Here is a 24,552-nt window from a genome sequence, read left to right on the forward strand (position 1 = left end):
CACCAAGAACAGAATTGACTGGCACCTTGATTTTGGACTTCCTAGCCTAAAGGACTGTGGAAATAAACTTCTATCATCCAGTCTGGTATTTTGTTATAGCAGCTCGAGATAAGACAGAGACTAAATTCTCATTTTCTTTACTCTCTTAAAAATGTAATATTACTTGCCCATCATAGTCACCTTCCCTTGCTTTCAGCAACCAGCCTAATATTTTGTGGTCTCTTTAGTTAAATTAAGCAACATGCCCATTCAGTGACCGTTGTGACTCATCAAGCATTTCCTAATTGTGGCAAAAGGGCTTATTCAATCACCATTGTTGCATGGCACTGGTTAAGCTCCAACCTAGCTATAGTATTCTTGTGTTTTATACAATGCACACAAATGGATACTTTCATTGCATGCCAAGAGCTTCTAGTTTGAAAAAAAGATAGAGTTTAGTAATTCAGCACAGGTTTAATTTATCATAAGTGCTTGAGATTATATTAAAACCCACAAGATTTTTGTTTTCCTTTTAGGAAATAAATCTCATACATTATCCTGACTTGTATCTCCCTGTAAAAGTAGCTGCATTTTCCTAGAAATATGGCATTTTGCATCGGCAAAGAATTATAGGAATAAATTATTTAAGCATCATTTAAGAAGCATACCTGAAATTTGGGGGACTTACACCAAGATGCTGACAATTAAATATCAATCTGTTAATATGAAATGCCAAAGAAAGTCAGCTCTCATAATTCACTGGATAAAGTTGAGTTTCTACATCATTTTGATAAATTTACCTCATTTATCAGTTTACCCACAAATCATAACTTATGGTTGTCATGTGATAGCAATAAAATATTATATACCTTCAGATGACCTCTATCCAAAAATGCTTTTCACTGTTCACATTTTATCTGTCAAATAGTATTTTCTTTTAGAAGTAAATATAAATGCCATTATTGGGAGAAGCTACCGGCCTAGGACAAGTTCTAGCATTTAGTGTTCTGACAGATCTTAATTTGGATATCAGCCAAAGTCAATAAAACTTGTTCATGCAGAACCTTACCTGGTTTTCACCACATCGAGGGGGTGCATCAAGCAAATTTCTACAAGACCTGAAAGATGATAAAGAAAAGTCCAATAAACACTTATGTAAACACTGGTTCTTATTTCCCTGACCCTATTGATTTCTCAAGTATGACGATTCAAATAAAAAACCCTGGGACTTTGGACATGACAGCTAATGGTGTAGGCTAGTGGCAAAAGACAAAAGTATAATGTGATTTTCTTTCAGTGGAAGCAAGATAGGTAAGTGAGTACATTCTTATAACAGCTCTGACATAAACAGGGGAAAGAAAATGGGGGAAAAATCAGATGTCCTAAATCCAAGTTAACAGGAATTACTGTATCCCAATCCAGTTCAATAAATAAATATATGGGAAGAACAGGAGAGAAGAAAAGAAAGAAGGAAAGAAGCTCACTCCCCCAACACAGAAAGACATTTGCTAACATGGAAAATAACGAGCCTGTTTCAATATCCATGTAATAAAGACACCGATGCCTCCTATCTCACCAGAGAGTGCTGACAATTCTATACATAGTAAAGCACTAACAGCTGATAGAAAGTATGTTTAGGAGTTTATTTCATGGTAGGTTTATTGCATGTTTAAATGCTTATAAGCAGTACTTAGATGATCTCATTTAATCTTCATAAAGGCTGTTTGTGATAGCAGGTATTATATTCCTATTTTACAGCTAAGATAATTGAGGCATACAAGGTTAAATAATCTCTCTAAGATCTCACAGCTAGAAAGTAAAGTCCTAATCCAACCAAACCCATGATCTTAACCACTGCACTTTGAGAAATTTTCTAGTTTTTGAAATCAATTTTAAAACCCTCTTTCCTATTGTCTAACTGAGCAGAGGTGACTTCTCAGTTACAAACTACTGGCATGGCCTATCAAAGTTTCAATGGAATTCTCCAAAGAAATAGAGCAAACATTATTGAAATTTATATGGAACCACAAAAGATCCTGAATAGCCAAAGCAATCCAGACAAAAAAGGAGAAAAATGGAGGTATAAGTCTCCCAGACTTCAAAAAGGCTATAGTGATTAAAATAGTATGGTATTGGAATAAAAATACACACACACACACACCAGTGGAATAGCTTTGAGAGCCCAGAAATAAAACCACATTTATGTGTACAGTTAATCTTTGACAAAGAAGTCAAGAGTACATAATGGAGAAAGAAAAGTTTCTTCAACAAATGTCCTGGGAAAACTGAACACCCACATGCAGAAAAATGAAACCAGATCACTCTCTCACCCCAAACACAAAAATTAACTCAAAAGGATTAAAGACTTGGATATAAGATTGGAAACCATAAAATACATAGAAGAAAACACAGGAAAAACACTCCATAACACTGGCTTCAGGGATGTCTTTGGGGACATGACTTCAATGGCAAGGAAAACAAAAGCAGAAATAAATGAACAGGACTATATCAAACTAAAAGGTTTCTATGTGGTGAAAGAAATAAAAAGACACTCTACTGAATGGGAGAAAATATTTGCATTTTATACATCTGATAAGGGTCTAGTAGCTAAGATATATAAAGAATTTATATAATGCAACAACAACAACTACACAATTAAAAAATGACTAGAAGAGCTAAATAGACACTTCTTCAAAGAAGATAGACACTTCTTCAAAGAAAATTGAAAATAGAATGGGTACATGAAAAAATCTTCATCATCACTTATCATCAGGAAAATTCAGATCAAAATCACAATGAGATACCACCTCACTCTAATGAGAGCTGCTCATATGAAAAAGCCCAGAAACAACAATATTAGTGAGGTCATAAAGTAAAAGGAACCCTCATACACTGTTGATCAGAATATATCCAGGTCCTGCCCCTATGGAAAGCAGAATGGAGGTCCCTCAAAATATTAAAAACAAATATACCATATAATCCAGCAATTCCACTCCTAGGTTTTTACCCAAAAAATACAAAGTCAGTGATTCAATGGGATATATGCACTTTTATGTTCATTGTAGCACTATTTACAATAATGGCTAAGTTATAGAAGTAACCTAAATGCTCATTGGCAGAGCAGCAGATTAAGATGTACACAATGGAATACTACTCAACTATAAAAAAGGATGAACTCTTACAACATGGATGGAGCTGGAGGGGATTATGCCAAGTAAAATAAATCACAGGAGAAAGACAAATATCAGATAATTTCACTCCTAAGTGGAATATAGAGGGGAAAAAAAGGAATGAGGCCAAACAAACCCTAGAACTATGACTGCAGACTAAAGGCTGATAAAGAAGGAAGAAGGATGGGGGAAGGAACAAACTAGGTAGGGGGTCAAATGGTCTAGGGTAAAGGCCATGGGTGCTTTGACGATGGGGGTGAGGTGGTAACATACATTTGAGAGGTCTGGGCACTATGGTAAAGCCTCTGGGTCACTAATTTAGCTTTATTAATAAGTTTCATTGTTCAAGTTTGCATGGGTGAGTGTATCCCAGTATGGAGCCAATGCATTTCCCTTACCTTGAAAATTCACATTGTACCTTGAAGAATCAGGTACCAGAATTCTTGTCCTGGTGCCTGCAAAGAACGATAATTTACCCCAAGGCATATCAGTTCCTTATCTGTAAAGGGAAATATTGAATGACCAACCTATAATACCTTATAAGTCTAATATCCTGTTTATTTCTTTGTTCTTCAATTCAATTCATGTGTGTGGGTGTATGCATATCTTGCTCACAATTCTAATTTAAGCGCTATTATAGTAGTTAAAAGAGGAAAAAGACCAAATCCTATAAATAAAAAATACCCTTGAATCTCTGACATAAAATAGCATTCTTACCAAGTATATAAACTGTCTACAAAGTGCACTTTTGTGTAACTCATGAGCATAAAGGAATAAGCGACTCAGAATCAGCTTGCCAAAGCGAGTACACTACACTTCTCCCACTAATTTTGTATTTAAAAATACAAAATATTAAGCTCAACTGGTACTAGTTGATACATCTCTCAAAAAGTTTGCTAAAAGAACCATGAATTCCAACAATTTATTAAGAGATGAGACTGGAAGTATATAGGTCAGGGTCAGGTTCATGCTCAGGGTCTTCATCTCATAGGTCACAAGGAGCCAGTGCAAGGTTTTTTAAATAGCTCATCAATTTTTCTTATTACTATCTACTCCATATTCATTGAAGACATTTTGAGGGATTTGAAGCAAAGGAGTAACATTAACTTCTGTTTATGTGTTTTTCCAAATATCTACTCATCTGTCTATTAATCCTCCCACTGTTTCCATTAGCATGTATTCCATGCAAACACATGAACTCAGATGCCCCTACCCTCTTTCCTTTGTTTACAAGTAATAGCATCATCTTTCAACATATGTACCTCTTAAATCAGAATGAGTCAATGCCCATCTATGAAACTAGCCACTGAATATGACTTGGTCAAAAGCAAAGTGTAATTTAAAATGTGAAATGTAATCTCCTTGGTTCAGAATCTCTGTGTGACTGACTATTCCTCCATTATTATTTTTAACCAAAATAAGCAATTTTGCAGAATTCAAGTTAGCAACAAAATACATTACAAGCAGAGAGACTAGAGCCATTGCAAGTGATATGAGGTTTTGATTTTAGATCTGATCCAGAGCTAAGCTTAGACTCAGGGCAGGAATGGTTACTTGTTATCTTTCACTGGATAACAAAGAACTGTGAGATTGATTATTTTTCATGGAGATAATCATAAAAATAAAATCAGATGAATTAAACAGCCATACATCTAGAAGTTACCTCAAGAAGCCAAATTGTATGATGTGCTTCCTGGCAATTCTCTTACCTAGTATGAAGTCACAAGTAAATACTGAGTTACTGGAATCAGAGTTTAATAATTTCTTTTTTTCTCATGAAGTTTAACGTCTAACACATCAAAGAATCAAAGAAAATGATTCTGAAATATCGGGGTCCTTTTAGCAATCCATACTAGTTGCCCATTCAAGACACATCATTCTCAAAACAAATACAATCTAGAAGTTTTGCTCTCAAAGAGTTGAATGAAACTGGTAATATGACTGTACCATGAGCACAGAAAGGCATGGGTTAGCCCTTGACCCTGTAAACTTAAGCTATCCCTTTGAATGCTCTCTTATTTGAACTGGCTCAACGACATGCCCTCACCTGCACCAATATTTTTGGGGAAAAATACTAAGCTGATCCTGTAGAAAACCTTCTTCAAGCCCCCAACTGGATCTCCTGGATGTTTAACCACAAAACTGCACTGAACATCAACCTTATCTCCTTCCAATGCTATAACCTGAGCCCCATGCCTCTTTGCTAAGTAAAGTGAAAAACCACTATGATGCAATAATTGACCATGATTGATGAAAGGATAGTTTCTCCCCAGTGTTTAGTTCCTTGGACCTTTTGTTTTCTCTGGAATGTTGTCATCCTTTGAGAATGCACACACATACACTTGTGAGAATCTTACTTATCTTCAGATCTCCATTTAGGTAATAATTTCACAAAAGCTCTGTGGTGGGGGTTGTTATTTGTTTCATAGTATTCATCTGTTCTTCTTCCTGGCTGTCCAGCATACATATTGCATTACTACATGACTAAGTTCTAGAATGTAAATTAAAGTAGTTTGAGACATTTCTGGGAAGTGTTCTAAAAGTAAGGAGCTCTTCTCCTCCCTTGTCTTCCTGTCTGCTGTTGGAATTGGACATAAGGTAGGAGTAGCTATCTTGGACTTATAGGTGACTTTGAACATAAAGGTTACTACACACAACACAGTAACAAGACAGAAGTCCCTGACATATTGTTCTGTTTGTCTACCTCTAGATGTTCATGTTGGGGAAAAAAAAAATTTCTATTTCCTTTGAACTATTGCTATTTTGCTTTTCTGCCACTTGTACCTGAACCAATTTCTGACAGACACAGGAGCCTCTGATGTGTTCCTACAGTTTTTTGTCAGAAAGCTTCATGAGGACAGAGATTCCACCTGCTTACTCATCTTTATTTCCTCATCATTTTGCATAAAGGCTGGCACTCAGCACAAGGAAATTTTGTTGAATAAATAAATTAATGCCGATTAGGATTACCATACATGCTATCATATCAACTAATACTTAAGATAAACTCAACTGGCAATTATTTATTTCAGTAATGTAAGCATTATAAGTACAGAAGTATTGGTAAAATTATATGAAATAAAGCACAGGAAGTACTTGAATACAGAATTACAATATTAATCACATATTCAGATGTTTAGCTGCTATATAAATGTGAGAGGGCAGTGAATCAGCACCTAGCAGGCCTGTACATGATTCTTGAGGGCTGTGTGCTTTCAGGGCATTGTGGTAGGAGTTGGGATCCAACCTCCTGCCATACCCAGGGTGCCTGAAAGTCTGAAGAATTTCAAAGGTGGGCATAGAAATGGCACATTGAGAATGACCTTACATGGAAAGGGAAGAACGTTGGGCAGAGAACAGTAAGATGCATAAATCTGTTTCAGGCACAATGATTTACTGTTGTTATTTATACTCTGAAGTGTCATTCTCATCAATTCTAGTCTTGCATAACAGTTTGCCTTTATCACAAATTGTCGACCACCTTCAAGAGACTACATCATGGTTCTCATAACACAAATGACAGAAAATTTAGACAAATATTTAAAGGTTTTTGGGCAAAATTTTAATTCATCGTTGCTGGGGTGTACTTTATATTTGAGATTGCTTGCTCTAAGTCACAAAGCTGATATTTATGAGCTAAAGACCATTCAAAAAATCTCTCTCTCCCCCTTCCTTTCTTTCTACCAATAACCAGGAAACATTGTTATTATATATTAATCTGTTCTAAAATACATTATTTGAGAACAGATTATTTTAAATTTATTCAACCTTCTTATCACTAAGTCAATTTACAGCTCCTTTATAATTATAAGACAGAGATCAATTATGTTATATTTTATATTACCAACTACATTACATCACATTACAATTTCACTTCGTATATTAAGAATGCCTTTATCATACCATACTACAACTGGTAATATATAGAAATATGTAATTGTTTGTCTTTGCATAGGCTCCACCCACATACCCAACCATTGCACTATTCATCTCCAGACATTGTAATCTATGTTAATGGCAACTCCTGGACTTGCAAAAATGGTTAGCCAAATACAGACCATGAGCTCTTTAAGACGAGGGAGTATTTAACTTTATAGGCCCACTGAGTAAATAACACCAAATATATGAAATTCACTTAAGAGGTTCTCTATCTGCACTCACTCCCTTGGTGATCTCACCTCAAGCCATGGTTTTAATTACCATCTATATGTTAACTTGCCAATTTACATTTCTAGCCCAGACTTCACTTTCCAAGTCTAGACTTAAATATCTGGTTGTCTGTTTGACACAGCCACTTGGATATTTAATAACCATCTCTCAAAATTCTCACTTCTAAAACTGGACTCCTGACCCCTTCCCTCCACCTCTACTCAAAATACAACACAAAACAAACAAAAAACAACCTTTTCCACATGAGAATCGTACTGGACTCCTATGCCTCTCAAAACCCCCTCTTAACCTATCTGGATATCCCATTGGGTCTACTTCAAAATAGACCCAGCCTTCTAGCTTCTCTCACTTCCTCTACTGCCCCCACTCTAGCCTGAGTCATGACCGCCATCTCTCAGCTGATTAACTGCAGCACCCCATTAACAGGTCTCCCTCCATCTACCTTTGACCCCATCCATCTGTTCTCACCCAGCAGCCTAAGTGATCCTTTCCAACTGTGAGTTGTTTCACACCATTCCTCTGATCAGAATATTCCCCTGCATTCCACTCAGAAAATTATGCCATCCATCTCGCATGATGTCTCTCAAGAACATTGTTACTGCACTCCCCTTACTCATGCTACTCCAGCCATGCTGACTTTTCATTATTTCCCAAACAGGACTTCTTCACATCTGCCTCTTTGTGGTAGCTGTGCCCTCTGTCTGTTAAGAAATTCCTCGAGATTATACTTGGCCAACTTCCCTCATGGTGTTAACACATAGCCTTGACCACACTAACATAGCTCTCTCCTCCTTCCTCAGTGTTGATAAAATTTCCTCCTGCTGCTCTGACTTTTCCTTTCCCCACAGTATTTAGCAACATCTAAGGCACTACATTATTTGTTTATCATTTCCTGTCTGCCTCTCCCAATAGAATATAAGCTTCACCAAGACAGAAAGATTTGTCTGTACTGTTCATCGAATTGCACTAAGGACCAGAGGCTGTCTGACAAGTAGTAGTGGTTCAAAAAGGAAACTGGACAACATAAAAGAATAAACCTGCTACAATGATGGAATTTCTGTTCAGTTATATGCAGACAATGAAGTTTTAGAGATTTAGATAACAGTCAGGGAAATTAGGCATTCAAAGAATTTATGATAATGTTCAGAACAGGAAGGAAATCTACAACTAGGTTCAGAGTCCCTGTCTCCCTCAAAGTAGAGTGGATTATTCTAAAGATAATTTTGGTAAGTGACATTTTATGAAATAGAAACATATTGACTTCTCCTTGAACTGCGAAAGGATATCAATGCAAATGGAGAATTGGGCATTCAAGCACCCCCAAGATGTCAGTTAAAAGTAAAACCTAAGTTTTCCTTCAAGTAAGCCAAAAATCTTTGCATTATACTACAGCCCCTTCCTTAGCATTTTAAGTTAAATCTAAGACTTCTGTTCTCTGAAATTCACATTGTTCTCACCACTACCTTAATTAATTTTGTGGACAATGTTTAACTCTTTAAAATATGAACGAATCTTTTTATATTTGAAAGAGAACCACAGAGGAATAAATGGTTTCAAACTGCAAATTTGAAATTCCAGAATAGAACAGCTACAGACAGAAATGATATTTTTCATCTACTCTACTAGTCAAGCAAATCATTACAACATCCTATTTGATAGCCTGCCCAGAAAATGTGGTAGCCCTACTGAATTATAAGCAATGTGAGACTCATAAAGGGAAATCAGATATATTATGCTTTCCCCTAATAACAGTTAAGGCACACTACCTTTGTAGCTCAGTAAATTAATATTATACCCACTGAACTGGCTAAGTGGGCGATGAGATTTGGCAGATTTGAAAGCTGTTGTTAAAAGTTGTGCTTTTGGGGAAGCCACGGTCTTCCTTGAAAAGCTTGAAGCAAACATTTTAATAAACATTTATTATTTGCCTGAATTTTTCTAAGGAAACTAACACTAAATAGTGGCTGTGAGCCTGTACTGAAGCAATAATTTCCTTGGCACATAGTCCTTGCTCACGTAGAGTTTACTGTCTAATTGGTGTAAGAATTTAGGAAAGTAAGTATCAGATATATCTTAAAATCATGGGTTAGAGCATGAATAAGGGAGGAAGAAAAGTTGAGGCAGCATTTTAAGATAAGTGGATTTTAAAAAAAAATCACACTTTGAAATAAAAAACAGAAAGGTTGAAAATTATTAAACTCAGAAAGATCTCATTTGTAAACAAAGTACATTAATTATCAAACCCAATTTCATTTCAATGTAATATCTTTAAAAATTATTGCTTGGTATTTTAACTTAATGGAAGGGATTCTTTTTTATCCTGTTTCAGTTCTGTTATTTAACTCTCTTATTTGCCCCAGAGCAACTTCCCCATGCCCTTGGCTAGGTGTTGGTCATTTAAGGCAAGTTTATTGCTATTATATGGATGCTAACACAATCAGAACTGCAAGGAGAAACACCAGCAGAAAAATAAGTTGTAGATTAAGTTAACAGATGGAAAAACACTTTTAGAAGTTCATAAACATGTCTTTACAGAGAAGGAAATGTGAATAAATGAGAAGAATTGCTTATTTTACAAAGGCTACAAATAGGAATTTTTGTTTGTTTCCCAGACTGCTAATTGTTAAACATTTACCAAATGTAACCACAAATTCTGTCCATTGGGCTTGTATAGTTTTAAAATTATACTAACTGGAGTATTTTTAATTTCTGCAGTTTTTGACTGTCACAAATTTCCAAAGTTGCCATAAAGATAATATTTAGTTGATAGTTTCTGTTCACTTCAACTTAATAGTAAGAATTATGATCCTACATCAGAATTTTTTTTAAATCCTTAAGAATGGATATCCAAGAAAACCAACCATCCTATCAAACCACTGACCATATATATGATTGCCATGCTGCAGTGCAGATGCTTCTATATCTTGACCACATACAGTTTCGGTAATGAGAGCAAGAGTCTCCCATTTCCAGGAAAACAGCTTTCTCCCCCTGCTCCTTTCAATGGCATGAGCACCCAAAAACCAAGGAGAGGAAACGTGGCTCCCAAACCAGCTCCACCCTTAGTCATTGGATACCAGTACAGCAAAGGGAGGAAGGCACAGCCTCTTGCTAAGGGAAGAATTCAGATTTCTAGGTCAAAGTAGCTAGTTCTTTCTTTTCTGTCACTAACACCAATTATCTTTAAAAAATAAAAGCAGAGTGAAGTATAATGATTTTCTATATTAGTATTATTTCTTACAATCACAATCATCTTAATAGAGAAAAAGACTTAAGACTTTTAAAATATTTTCTACCATTGCCTTAATATATAGCCACATCTCCTGCTTTTAATTAATTATACTGCTTTACTTTGTTTTAGGTGATAGTGCTTAATTTTATATTTACTGATGACCTGGAACTATAGCTATACCAACTTTTAATTTTGAACTGTTAATCAACACCTGCCTCTGAGCCATGACCCCATGAACAACAAATGACTAAGTCAAGTGTTTTAGGTAAATTACATACACCCCATTTTTTTTTTAATCAAAGTGGTTTGTCAGGGAGGAAAAGTAGATTCAGAGTTAGAGACTCTTCTTTCAGTTGTGAGACATCCATACAGTTTAATCACATAGGATTTCTATTAATGGTGGATAAAGCTAATCTTCATTTCCATATGAAAAGTTCACAAAAATGAAACTGATTATACTTCATGTAAAATAAGTACCAGCTGAAGAACAATATTTGGATACTAAAGTGTAGGATATTACATAAACAAAAAGACAGATAGATTTCATAATAAAAATATTTAGTTGTAATAGAAGATAACAGTATTGTTCATAGAAACATTATCTAAATAATAATCAATGTTTTATTTCAGCTAATATTCTTAAATTACTAACTCACTGAAAACAATATCTGCTTCCATGGCTCCCATCCCAACAAACACTGTGGAGTGTTTCTTTGCCAGTGTACAATAATAAATGTGCTTTATCTCAGATTTCTAGGTGGTGGACAAGTTTTCATCTATTAAACATTTTTGGAGTATCTACTGTGTGCCTCATTTTTTTCAGCACCATTTTAGATGCTGGTTCTCTTCTGTTTCTATCTTCTCAGCAAATGGGAAGTAAGACTATCAACTGAGTGTGAGAATGAGGCATGGGAGTTTGCAGAGAGCAGAGGAGAAGGTATGAAATAGTTGCCTTTGTGACAAAGGGAGGGATGGACCAGGAAAATGGAGCATGATTACTAGGTAATATTGAGGGTCCACTGAGGTTTGTGGCCATGGATTTAAAGTGTTTTCTCTAACCACATTCAACCATTTAGATTTAATTGGGAAGAAATTTTACCAAATGAATATGAGAAGGTGAGAGGGCAAAGGAAAGCACGTGTGCTATCATGGAACTTGGCTGGGAAGGAGAGAAGAGAGGCATGGTAAAGATGAGAATATGGTAGCAAGAGCAGTGACTTCTTGGGCCTCTTGGAGTCAGAGCACTAGAGAAGAGAGGTGGAAAGGTAAAGGATAGAGTTAACATTAAGATAACTACTAGGGCTTCCCCGGTGGCGCAGAGAGTTGAGCTCAGTGCTGTGAGGCTCTACAAAATGTGGGTTCGAGGCTCTGCAGCACGGATTCGATTCCTGGCTGGCCAGGGAGATACTCACACGGTGCGGCAGACCTCTCCTGTCTTTGGTCCGTCTGTTCTGCTCCCCACTCTGTCTCTGGTGAATTCTCTTACCCTCCTAGGCCTCTAGCCTGTACCCCAGTTCTTGTATAAATAAATAAATCTTAAAAAAAAAGATAACTACTGAGTCTCATTTTTAGCAATACTTGGTGACTATAGTTTATTTTCCCTTATCTCTGTCTGGCACAGGATGATACATCAGTTTTATAATGAATATTACACTAAAGGAATATATGGGAAATGTATATTACATGTATATTATACTAAAGTATATTACATGTATATTACACTAAAGTATATTTATGTATACGTATTATACACTACATGTATATTACATTAAAGTAATATACAGGAAATGTGAAACAATGTTAGAAACTAAAAGGCTATAATACTGAGAACAACAGCCTAAATCCATTCTCTCTTTCTTCCACCATCCACGGTATCTCAGCAAGAGGGTGTTTCCTAGCATCTCTTACGGGGTAGAGCAACCTCAGAAGAGACCTGTGTCCCAGAGTGACTATGAGGAGCAGAGATTCTGTGCTTAACTGAACGATTACCATCAAGACTGTCCCATGTATGAAAAATAAACTTTTTGTTTTTCAAGCCAATGCATTGTTGGGTCTCTTTGATATAACAATTAAACTTTACCCTGACATATACAAATGCCAAATCAAACAACACCATCACAAAGCTGCTAACTCTAGTATGCCTCCAAATAGCACTTGTCACCAGAACACAAAATTCTGAAAACAGGATCCCAAAACACATAACATAACAAATTAAAACAAATTATGAGTGACCATATTTGCATCTAACAGGTTTTTAGTCTTTCTTTGAATGCAAATTTATAAATCATACTTTCTCTGAACTGAATTCAACTTAGCAGCAAGAGAAAAGAGGATTCCCCTACCCCCCAAAAAGAAGCATGAGGTGGCCAGCAATATACAGATTCAATGCTATTCCAATAAAAATTTCAATGTCATTCTTCAAAGAAATAGAACAATTATTGATGAAATTAATATGTAATCACCAAAAACCCCAAATAGCCAAAGCTCTCCTGAAAAAAAAAAAGAAGGGAATGGAGGCATCACACTCCCAGACTTCAAACTATACTACAAAGCCATAATCATCAAAACTGCATGGTATTGGAACAAGAACAGACACACAGATCAATGGAATCGTATAGAAAATCCAGAAATAAACCCACAGATTTATGGTCAACTAATCTTTGACAAAGGAGCAAAGAATATGCATTGGAGCAAAGAAAGTTTGTTCAATAAATGGTGCTGGGAAAACTGGGTCACTACATGCAAAAGAATGAAGCTTGACCACTACCTCACACCATACACAAAAATCAACTCAAAATGGATTAAAGAACTAGACATAAGACCTGAAACCATAAAATACATAGAAGGAAATATAGGCAAAATACTATGTGATATGCACATCAAAGACATGTTTACAGACACATCACCCAAAGCAGTGATAGTGAAGGCAAAGATCAACAGCTGGGACTACATCAAATTAAAGAGCTTCTGCACAGCAAGAGACAATAGCAAAAACAAAGAGAAACCCCACTGACTGGGAGAACATTTTTGCACACAACACTAATGATAAAGGACTGATCACAAAAACCTACAAAAAGCTGATGAGACTCAACAACAACAAAGAAAATAATCCTGTCAAAAAATGGGCAGAAGAGCTAAAAAGAAACTTCTCTGAAGAGGAAATGCAAATGGCCAACAGGCATATGAAAAAATTTTCAACATCACTTGTAATCAGGGAAATGCAAATCAAAACTACCATGAGATACCAGCTTACACCAGTGAGAATGGCACATATTAAAAAAACTAGCAACAACAAATGTTGGCGAGGTTGTGGAGAAAAAGGAACTCTCCTGCACTGCTGGTGGGAGTGCAAACTGGTCCAACCACTATGGAAAGCTGTGTGGAGATTTCTTGACCTACTAAACATTGAGCTTCCATATGATCCAGCAATTCCACTCCTAGGTATTTACCCAAAGAACACAGAAACATCCATTCCAAAGAGCACCTGCACCCCTATGTTTATAGCAGCACTATTTACGATAGCTGAGCTTTGGAAACAACCCAAATGCCCAAAAATAGATGACCGGATCAAGAAGATGTGGTACATATACACTGTGGAATATTACTCAGCATTCAAAAAAGATAAACACATGCAATTTGCAGCAACATGGATGGCGCTGGAAAGGATCATGCTCAGCGAAATAAGCCAGAAAGAAAAAGAAAATACCGGATGGTCTCACTCATAGCAGGAATCTAGAAAACTTAAATAAGGGACCAGGAAAATGAATAACTACAAGAAAGTGAAAATCAAAATCAACAAACAAGTATGAACCAGAGACACTCTATGGGGGGCGTGGGGGGCAGGGAGGGGAGGGCTTGGGGTCAAAATAAGGGGGTTGCAATTTTATGGGGAATATAAAAATAAAATTTATTAAAAAAAAGCAGCATGAGGTTATTGAAGTATGCCTGACTAAGACTATAAGGTTATACTGGGTGCTCTACAGCTTCACCTATGGTTTTCCTTGCCTTGAAATGAATTTCATTCTGGGGACAGGAGTGCTAATAATTGAAAATTGAGTTTAAAAACATGAAACTTAATTAACCTTGTTGTGGAAGACATGGCTCAAGTGGAACATAACAAAATTAGTAAAATGAACACAAAATCTAAAACATTGATGCCTAAAACATGAAACAACGGTGCTTCTTCTATTGCAGAGTTTCATTTATACAGCATTTGCTTCCTATAGCTTGAAAGGTACTCTCACAAGGAGCTAGTGGTGTTTTAAACTGTTTTCCGGGGTGAACACATATATTCCATGTTTTCTATTTTACCTTACCAGTAAAAAGCTGGAGGAATTTGTGTGGGAGAAACAATGCTTTCTTATTCATGGAGGTAGTCAGTTCCAACAAAAATAATTTGTCAGGACTCTTTTAGTTGTTTCTGACAAAATTCAACACAAATCAGCTTAAACACAAAAGGGGAATTTTGTTGGCTCATATTGAAATGACAGAAATGGCAGGGTGCTTGCCTCCAAGACGTCTCTCCCCTTTCCTCTTCTGCTTGTCTCTGCTTGTCCTTCTTCACTCCTGCCACAGAGCTTTCCTAGCAGAGAGGTATGCTGCCTGTGAGAGGCCCTAATTCCCATCTTGTCATCTGTAAGATACAAGAGGCAAGGAATCTTCTCTACAGAAAAATCCTCAGAAGGGCTCTGATTGGCTTCACTTTGGTCACATATGAATCCCTGAGCCAATCACTGTGAGCAGGAGGCTGTGGAGTGATTATTGGCGGACTCCTGGTCACATGTGTACCCCCAGTTGGAGGGCTATAGAAAACAGAAGCTCAGAGTTTTAAATTTATTTTAATCTTTTTCTTTGTAATTTGAAAAATCAGCCTGGAGTTGGAATATGTAGATATTCTTGCTGCTTCCTTCTCTAAATAATTAATTTTTAAACTAATTGACCTTTCTACACTACTAACTATCCAATGACAATGGTACTGGGACTAATTAATTGCACTTCATTTCAAAAAACACTTTCCTATTCGGAGTTCTAGTTTATAGATTGGTTATTCTATATTCCTGTGAGATTAGCAAACTTGGAAAGGAAACAAAATGGCTCCAGCTTTAAATACACATATGCTGCATAAGATGTATGCTGGAAAGCCCTGGCTCTCCCAAACTTATCATTTATAAAGTGTTTATCACATCAGGAAAGGTGTACAAAAATAAGGAGGAGATAATCTTTGCTTGAAAGGCTTACATATAACTCTGGAAGTCATTGCAATTGGGCATTATAATTATTAAAACTGTGAACTGCTTCCTGGAGGGGCAAGCAGAGGTGACTTTGGCTGCACATTACAATTCACAATTCAGTTTGGCATCCCCTCTTGTACAAAAATGTATCCCAAACCACTTTACAGAAGCGAAATTTCCATGCTTAAGCCAATATATGCTATACATTACAGAACAGCTGTGTGCAAACATTGCCTCATGGAAAAAAAAAAAACAACAAAACTAAGGCATTAGGTCATGAGATGAAAATCCAGAGGAGAACTCAGGAGGCAGAGACCACTGGCAGGAAGGAGGGAGAAGTGGAGAGAATGATAAGAAAGGAAACACCTTAATCTGCAAGATTTACAAACAGATCTAAGTTAAAAACAATCCACAATCTTATTTCTTTGAAAAAGTACAGGTTAAAACAATCTCTTAGAGGATCCAAAAAAAATAAACAGAAAATATATAAAGACTGACAAATTTTCAAAGTAGTGGATAATTACACAGGATTAGCAACTTGAATTAATATGGGATAAAGGCAATAAAATGAAATATTTTTAGTTAACCTGAATTATGGTAAACTATTATCTAGAAAACTTAGGACACAGGATGAACTGTAAAAGCTAATTTCATAAGCACAAACACTAAACATGAGTTGTGCATTGAAACTTAAATTTAATTTTATAAATTATAATTAATACTAGGTTAAACCAAATACATCAGATGCTTTTAGAATCTTAGCTTTTTTAACAAATCATAAAATGTTAATTTTTATTTTATTTTTGAATCCTGGATGGACCAGTTAATGGGGATTTATATTAAACAAATGGAAACATTTGCCACACTTAAACTGGATTTCTAATGGAAAATCCTGCTTTGAAAATCAAATAAATTTTTAAATGAAAATTACTCTCTAGAACATAAAGGAACAAAACATTCAACTCTCTATTTAGGCTACCTATAATTTACATAACAGTAAAATACATTTTAAAATTTCAAATTCTCCATTTTGGATGTTCAATTGAAGCTTAAGTTTCGATTTCAAGAATCATCCACACAGAACTTTAATCTTCTATACACCGTGTGTATCACAAACATTATTCAAGTTCTTTGAACTCCCAAGATTATACATTTAAAAAGGGGTTTACATAACTCATTAAAAGTTATGAACTTATTTTATTATTTATTTATTTATTATTTTTTTTTAAATAATAAATTTTATTTTTATATTCCCCATACAATTGCAGCCCCCCATTCTGACCCCAATCCCTCCCTCCCGCCCCCGCCCCCCAAAAAAGTGTCTCTGGTTCATAGTTTTTTGTTGATTTTGATTTTCACTTTCTTATAGTTATTCATTTTCCTGGTCCCTTATTTAAGTTTTCTAGATTCCTGCTATGAGTGAGACCATCCGGTATTTTTCTTTTTCTTTTTGGCTTATTTCGCTGAGCATGATCCCTTCCAGCGCCATCCATGTTGCTGCAAATTGCATGTGTTTATCTTTTTTGAATGCTGAGTAATATTCCATGGTATATATGTACCACATCTTCTTGATCCAGTCATCTATTTTTGGGCATTTGGGTTGTTTCCAAAGCTTAGCTATTGTAAACAGTGCTGCTATAAACATAGGGGTGCAGGTGTTCTTTGGAATTGATGTTTCTGTGTCCTTTGGGTAAATACCTAGGAGTGGAATTGCTGGATCATATGGAAGCTCTATGTTTAGTAGGTCCAGAAATCTCCATACAGCTTTCCACAGTGGTTGGACCAGTTTGCACTCCCACCAACAGTGCAGAAGAGTTCCTTTTTCTCCACACCCTCGCCAGCATTTGTTGTTGCTAGTTTTTTTAATATGTGCCATTCTCACTGGTGTAAGATGGTATCTCATGGTAGTTTTGATTTGCATTTCCCTGATGGCAAGTGATGTTGAACATTTTTTCATATGCCTGTTGGCCATTTGCATTTCCTCTTCAGAGAAGTTTCTTTTTAGCTCTTCTGCCCATTTTTTGACTGGATTATTTTCTTTGTTGTTGAAGGCAAAGATAAACAGCTGGGACTACATCAAATTAAAGAGCTTCTGCACAGCAAAAGAGACAATAACAAAAACAAAGAGAAACCCCACCAACTGGGAGAACATTTTTGCACCCAACACTAATGATAAAGGACTGATCACAAAAATCTGTTATGAACTTATTTTAAGGGGGTATGCTCTTGAGTACTGGAATTTTTTACATAAAAACATGACGAACACTATCTTGTGTAAGTTATTCATGTTTGACATCTGTACATTTTAATTTGGCAGCTCTTTCATTTACATGATACATATAGCACTATGTGTGAACAATGAAAGAACTAAATCCACAATGTATTATTTCCCCCATCCACTTTGGAGTACCAGATGCTTAGTTGGGCTGCAGATGAATTAGGTATGCCATAACCTGTAAGGCATAGCCAGTGAAGATTATACAGATTACTACTGATTTGGGCAACTTATCAAAGGGTTTAGCAATGACTGATTTTGTATATAGATGAAAATTCCCACCAGACTAAGGTAGAATTAGTTTTTCTTTATACTCCTAAATGTATAATAATTTCTTTGAAATCTGTTATCTAAAAAAAAAAAATCATTGTATCTTAGAAGGAAAAACAATTGACTTTACAGGAATGTTTGTATTCTCACATGTCTTGAGAATAATGATAGACTGAAAAATCTGCTCCTTCTCCCCTCTTACCATATGCTCATTCTAAAGAAGAATAACAGAGCGGTGAACAGTGTGGATCCAGAGTAGGATGATAATCTTGGTTTAGCAGCTTTCTTATCTGGGTGGGTGATGCAGGTAAAATCTCTGCTGACTTCACCACCCAGCATAGTGTTGGGCTTATACAAGGCTGGAGTAAGTGGCTACTCTTACTGTTGCTATGACTATTTGTAATCCAAGACATCTCAGATCACACTGAGAAGCATTTCAGAGACTATCCTGGTCAGGGTTCCTGCTGCACCGCTGATGTCACCCTTCCTGGTCCCAACCTCACCTTAGAGTCTAGGGCAACCTTCCTGCTGGTGGTGGTCCATGTATGATGGAAGGTGACTCCAGCCTGTGGCTGCTGTCCCAAATGTGCCTTCTCTAGGGAGAGGAGCCTCATTTACCAGAAAGACACAGACACAAGCAGACACACACTAAAAACCTGAGTTTTGGTTCTATATCATGTTTCATAGACCATTTATTTCAGGGATTCTTAGTCTGTGGTTGGACTTGGAAAAGGTGAAGGTGTCCACTAACGCCTAGAAATTATGCACCACATTAGTTTTTTAGTGTTCGTATTTGTAGCAAGAGGTGTCCATGACTTTCAACTATTTTTCCCTTCTATATTCTGAAAAGAATCACTTCATTTTCCTGCCCTGTAAAATAGGAAGAACAATTAAAACAACTGGCCTGGCAAGGTTGTATTGAGGAGACATTTGAAGAGTGTGAAAGCACACTGAAGCCATCACTATACAACATTTGCTATTCCATTACTTTTTACTAGTTTGTATGACATTTCTGATTGTACGGTGTTGTCTGCAAGAAACTCAAATTCCATCTACTTTGAGAAAGCCATGCCATGGTTTGCTCAAGCAGTAAGCAATGAAAAGAAGATTGAGGCACTACCTCCAGGAAATGATCTACAGATGTGTTTTGTTCAGTTCACATAGTGTGTTTTTAAAAAGAATTGTCATCAAAATTTTAGAATCATGATTTTTCATACTAAAAAGCTAGATTTCCAGGTTTCTGACAAAACTGAAATACCTGATATCCCTGAATCACCCTGCAAGGCAGTAACTGGCTGGACTTGAAAACAGAGACTTATGCCCCCCAACATAGTTGCATCTGACTTTCCAGCTTCCCCTTTTGACAAACTGGCCATTTAACTGTCCCTAGTCTAAACAAAAATGTGAATCCTAAATCTCAACTCACCATAACCACTCTGCTGTGTAAATACATAAAATAAGGTGTCACCTCTTCTTCCTTTTTGTTCTGAGAAAGTTCTTTCAAACTTCCTATAGTTAGAAATGAACAGTATGGTAATTGAGAACAAAGTGTCTTTATTTTCCACATGCATTGCTTTTCCTATTAGTGATTTAGTGAATTCATCTATTAGTGAATTCTTTTTTTTTTTTTTTTTTTTGGCATGTTTTATTTATTTATTTATTTGTTTGTTTGTTTTGTTTATACATGCACTGGGTACAGTCAGAAGCACGGGAGGGTGAGAGAATTCATCAGAGCGGGGAGCAGAACAGGCAGAAGGACCGAAGTACACTGCTGAGGGGAGCAGCGGGCGGCAGGAGAGGTCTGCGCGCCATGTGGGACCCTCCTCCAGTGGCCGGGGAGCAGCCGGGGATTGAACCGGCGCCGCAGAGGCCGCGGGCAGCTTCGCAACCCAGCGCTCAACCGCTGCGCCACCGGGGAGGCCCTATTAGTGAATTCTTGACTTAAAATTACTTCTTATAGGAATATTGAAGGACAAGAAACACACCATGATTAGAAGATGCAAGAAAGGCAAATGAAGTGATTGGGAGAAAGTCATAGGTTTAACCAATGGGAAGTCTTGACCCTGACTCATAATTTGACCATGTACACACAACAGGTATGGAGAAATAAATGGATTGGTGACAAGAAATTGGGAAAAATTTAAATGAAAGAATTAGCAACTCAAAAGACTTTATGGTTTTACCCTGAGCAAAAATGTCACATTTAAGGATAAGAAACTTGTGGAGTATAACATGGTATTTGTTTCTCTTAAGTTTCATAGGTTTAAAAAAAAAGTTTCATAGGTTATAAGATAACTCATATGGCTGATTTTTCTTTAGAACTTAATTTTTATGAAATTAAAAATGCATGGTTATAAATTGAGGATTGGAAGTTCTCGGTCTTCTCTATTTTATATCAAACATTCTTCATGTTACTCGAGGCCCCCAAATAATAAATAGGCGGCGCTGGATTACAATAAAGGAGGAAAAAAAATGACACAAGGAAACACATTTAATAAGATTAGAATGGATTACTTTCTAAAACCATTCTTAAACTCCAGTTCAGGATTATTTACTCTAAGGAACACTTTTATTTTAATTGATGATATTGGCTTTCAAAGTTTGACTCATAAGAGGACCATATTAATGACTTACACCTGTGAAAATTTCAAGATTTATTTAGTCATTACCAAACTAAAAGTTATGCTGGACCAGGTACTATAGTAAATGCTTCAGCAAAAGCAATGTGGTGTAACAGAGACCGACCAATCGAGCAGCGCAGCCTGTAGGAAGTTTTTCTAAACCTCATTGCAGGGGCCATTTGGGATAGAGCAAAGTTGCACCGTAAATCTGCCGTGCTTAGAGGGCCAACTTTCTCAATGCATATTGAACCAATATTCCTGCTATGAAACTGTGTAAGCTAGATTCTGTGCCACTGTAGTAAAATGCTCCTCAATAAACTTGTTTTCACAAGAAGTTTGCCCACTCATGCGTCCCAAAGCTGTTGTAATCTTCATTGTTGAGGCTGATCGAACAGCAGGGACATTATTCTATTTCTTGACATGTTTAAAGTTCTCTAATGAATAAAGCTAACAGCTTATGGCTGCCTCGACTGTCACTTGATTACCCCGGAGGGATTTTCTTTTCTTTCTTTCTTTCTTTTTTTTTTTTCTCTTTAAAATTGGCCTCCTAGTTTGTTTTTAACTACCTTGTGCACAGAGGTCTGAAGGGGAAAGCAGATCAAAGATCAGTGCTCAATGTAAAAAGCAGCTGTAGTTAATTAAAGGCAAATGAAGGACATCTGACCAGATTCTTTATGAGCCGCCTTGTCACACATTCAACAGTCTATAATCTCTGTGACCTTGTCCCGTGGTCCTGATCTGTCGCCAAACCTGAGAAATGGATACCTCTCAGGTTATACACGAATGGAAAAAAGGGAGGAATGTTCAGGGTGTGGTTTATGAAAGAAGTGATATGGAAGAACACAAGGAAAGTGGAGTTACCTAGGATATGCAGAAGTCACTAGGAGTTTGCACTGAAACACAGTCTTTTCCCACTTTGAAAATAAAGGGGGGATTATTGGGACATTGGTGGTAGATATGGCGTGACAACATACCGTTGTAGGCCTGGGAACCCTAACCCCTGAAACATATATTGTAAATCAACATTATCTCAATAAACATAAAAAATAAAGAGGTTTAGTTATAAAGAGCTAAATACATAGCTTATAAAAGGTAGCATTTGAGAGGTGAAATGCGTTATTTATGAAATGTAATACAATTCTGTTATGATTTGAACAGAAATGAACTGAAAATACTCTTACAGGATCCAGTATCTGAATTTTAAGAATTTACAATTATTTCTAATTTTTATTATTAAAATCTGAATCACTTAAGTAAAATAATAATTTTTTTTAACTTTAGAATCAATACATATTCATTCCATAGACTCAAAAAAATTGCAGAGACGTGTAAGAAAGAAAATATAACTCCCCCCAATTCTATTCTATGGCCTATTAAGATTGATATTTTAATAAACAGAAAATTTTTGAATAGGCATTACCAAAAACAAAAAAAAACAAACAAATAAATAAAACTAGTGAAGTTTCAGGGAATCCCTGTTTATAAATGGCCATGATGACTACAAGCATGGACAAAGGAGCAGACACAATATTGAACAATGAATAAAGATATATGTGTGTGTGTATTATCTATCTATCTATTGATATCTAGATATATAGATCTATATATACATAACATAAAGCATGAGTGGGGGTCTGTGAAATAGAGATGGAGAGTTATATAGGAGATAAATACTGGAGGATCTTCCAATTATGTTAAGGAGCATAAAATTTATCCCAAGGAATATGAGGTGCAAAAGAAAAGATTAAAAAGGGAAAATAATAAACATGATCAATTTATTTGCTTCTTAGCCTCATGACAAAGTGAGAATGGATTAGGATTGGGGTGTTGGCTTGCTTATAGGCAGGGGTGCCAGGAAAAAGGCTATTGGATAATCCAGGGAAGAGGTGGTATGACCCAAAAAAGGGAAAAATAAAGGGAGACTTTAGGGATATTTGGGGGGTAGAGAAAAGATAGATTAGATGTCACAAAAGAGGGAAGTAGAGAGATGACTATATGAGACTTGAGAATGGTAGATTGTGGTGCCATGATTGAAGAATGGGTTTGAGGAGATAAGTCCACTTGGGGACACTTTGACTATCAGGGGCCTGCTAAGCATCCCAATAGGGTGATACACACTTGGGAACCATGCACATGTAAGTAGAATTGAATCCATGGGAAGGGTAAGATCATCCAGATCAAGTCTGATAGTAAGAAGAGGATCTAGGACAAAACCTTGAGGAACACCAGTGCTGTGATATTTCTTCTCTGAGTCACTTTCATATTCTTTCCTGCATATGGTAGCTAGTCATAATAATCTGTACTTATTGTAGTTTTTTTATATAGTATCTCCCACTCACAGTCTCAGCATTCCATCACTTTCTCAAAAGGCAAGTTTTGGGGATTCTTTCCCCACTCCCACCCATTTCTAGGATACACTGACAGATAAAAAGTCATATTCTTAATTCAGACTTCATTCAGGACACAATTGCTGACAAAACAAAGTGAATTCTAATATGAAAAAAAATTACCAGGTTAAGTAAACATGTTTAAAAAGAAGTAAACAGGGCCTCCCCTGGTGGCTCAGCGGTTGAGTACTGGGCTGCGAAGCTGCCCACAGCCTCTGCAGCGCCGGTTGGATCCCCGCCCCAGGGCGAGGGTCCCACATGGCGTGCAGACCTCTCCTGCCACGCCCGCTGTTCTGCTCAGCAGTGTATTTCATCAGTCTGCCTGCTCTACTTCCCACTCTGGCTCTGGTGAATCCTCTCACCCTCCCGAGCTTCTGACTGTACCCAGTACTTGTATAAATAAATAAATAAATCTTTAAAAAAAAATCTTAAAAAAAAAAAAGAAGTAAACAGTCACAAAAAAATCCACAAGCAATTGGTATAAAATTCTATCTTTATGCAGAGGATAAATTACTCCACTTCAACACAGACTGTAAGTAGATAAAATCATGTCCTTTTTAAATTTTTTTTTTAAATGAAATTCTTTTTTCTTATATCCTTGTTAACTTTTGACAGTATGGGACTTACATAGCTCTTTGCATATTGCCTAATAAGTTTCACATTGAACAAAATTAACTGTGGATGGATAACAATGAGCAGAAATTTTTTATCTTATTATGATTCTCAATTTTGATTTCAAGTCTCTGAATTTATTAGTAAAATATTATTTTAGGAATGTGGATAGTTTAATATGCTTTTTAAAAAATTACCCTTTGTGATTCTTCAAAAATGTTCATTCATATTATTCAAATGTTAATTGCAATATATCTATATTTATATGTGTTACTTATGCTAGGACAGAAACCCTTAAAGTCAATTTGTGTTACTCTGAGATAATATACATTACTTGCAAACACAATTGTTCACTGGTAATTTGTCAGCTATAAAATGTGTATGTATTTTAAGCTGGGAATTCAGCTTAAAAATAAAGAATAATTATTATTCTTTACATAAATAGATTTCACAGGTGTATAAAAATAAAATAAAATAAAAATTGGTGAAATCAGTAAATAAAATCCACAAGCACTTCTCTTTCCTGTATATTTATTATCAAAAAATGTCCAGTATCTAGCCAGTCATCAATAAATTACCAGCAGCTAATCACAGCACAAAACAAA

At 36.2% G+C, this 24,552-nt stretch overlaps 1 protein-coding gene and 1 long non-coding RNA gene across 5 annotated transcripts in view; one reads left to right on the forward strand and one right to left on the reverse strand.

The window, feature by feature from the left end:
* SLC25A21 (solute carrier family 25 member 21) overlaps positions 1-24,552 on the reverse strand; it is a 439,643-nt gene that overhangs the window by 181,011 nt on the left and 234,080 nt on the right. For 2 of the 3 annotated variants that reach the window (XM_037501835.2, XM_054689951.1), the window contains exons 2-3: positions 3,548-3,604; positions 1,049-1,097 (exon numbers count right to left, since the gene is read on the reverse strand). In XM_037501835.2, coding sequence (XP_037357732.2) covers positions 1,049-1,097; positions 3,548-3,604 — 106 coding nt within the window. The remainder of the gene's footprint in view (positions 1-1,048; positions 1,098-3,547; positions 3,605-24,552) is intronic. The other variant, XM_054689960.1, reaches the window with a different exon arrangement.
* LOC119239024 (uncharacterized) lies at positions 5,453-12,548 on the forward strand. 2 transcript variants are annotated; one of them, XR_005123725.2, is made up of 3 exons: positions 5,453-5,528; positions 11,375-11,488; positions 12,432-12,548. It is a non-coding gene; the product is annotated as an uncharacterized LOC119239024 (long non-coding RNA). The 2 variants fall into 2 exon arrangements; XR_008549812.1 differs by having other exon boundaries at positions 11,418-11,488.

Source organism: Talpa occidentalis, unplaced genomic scaffold, assembly GCF_014898055.3.
Source record: "Talpa occidentalis isolate TD23 unplaced genomic scaffold, MPIMG_talOcc4v2.1 talOcc4.11, whole genome shotgun sequence".
NCBI lineage: Eukaryota > Metazoa > Chordata > Mammalia > Eulipotyphla > Talpidae > Talpa > Talpa occidentalis.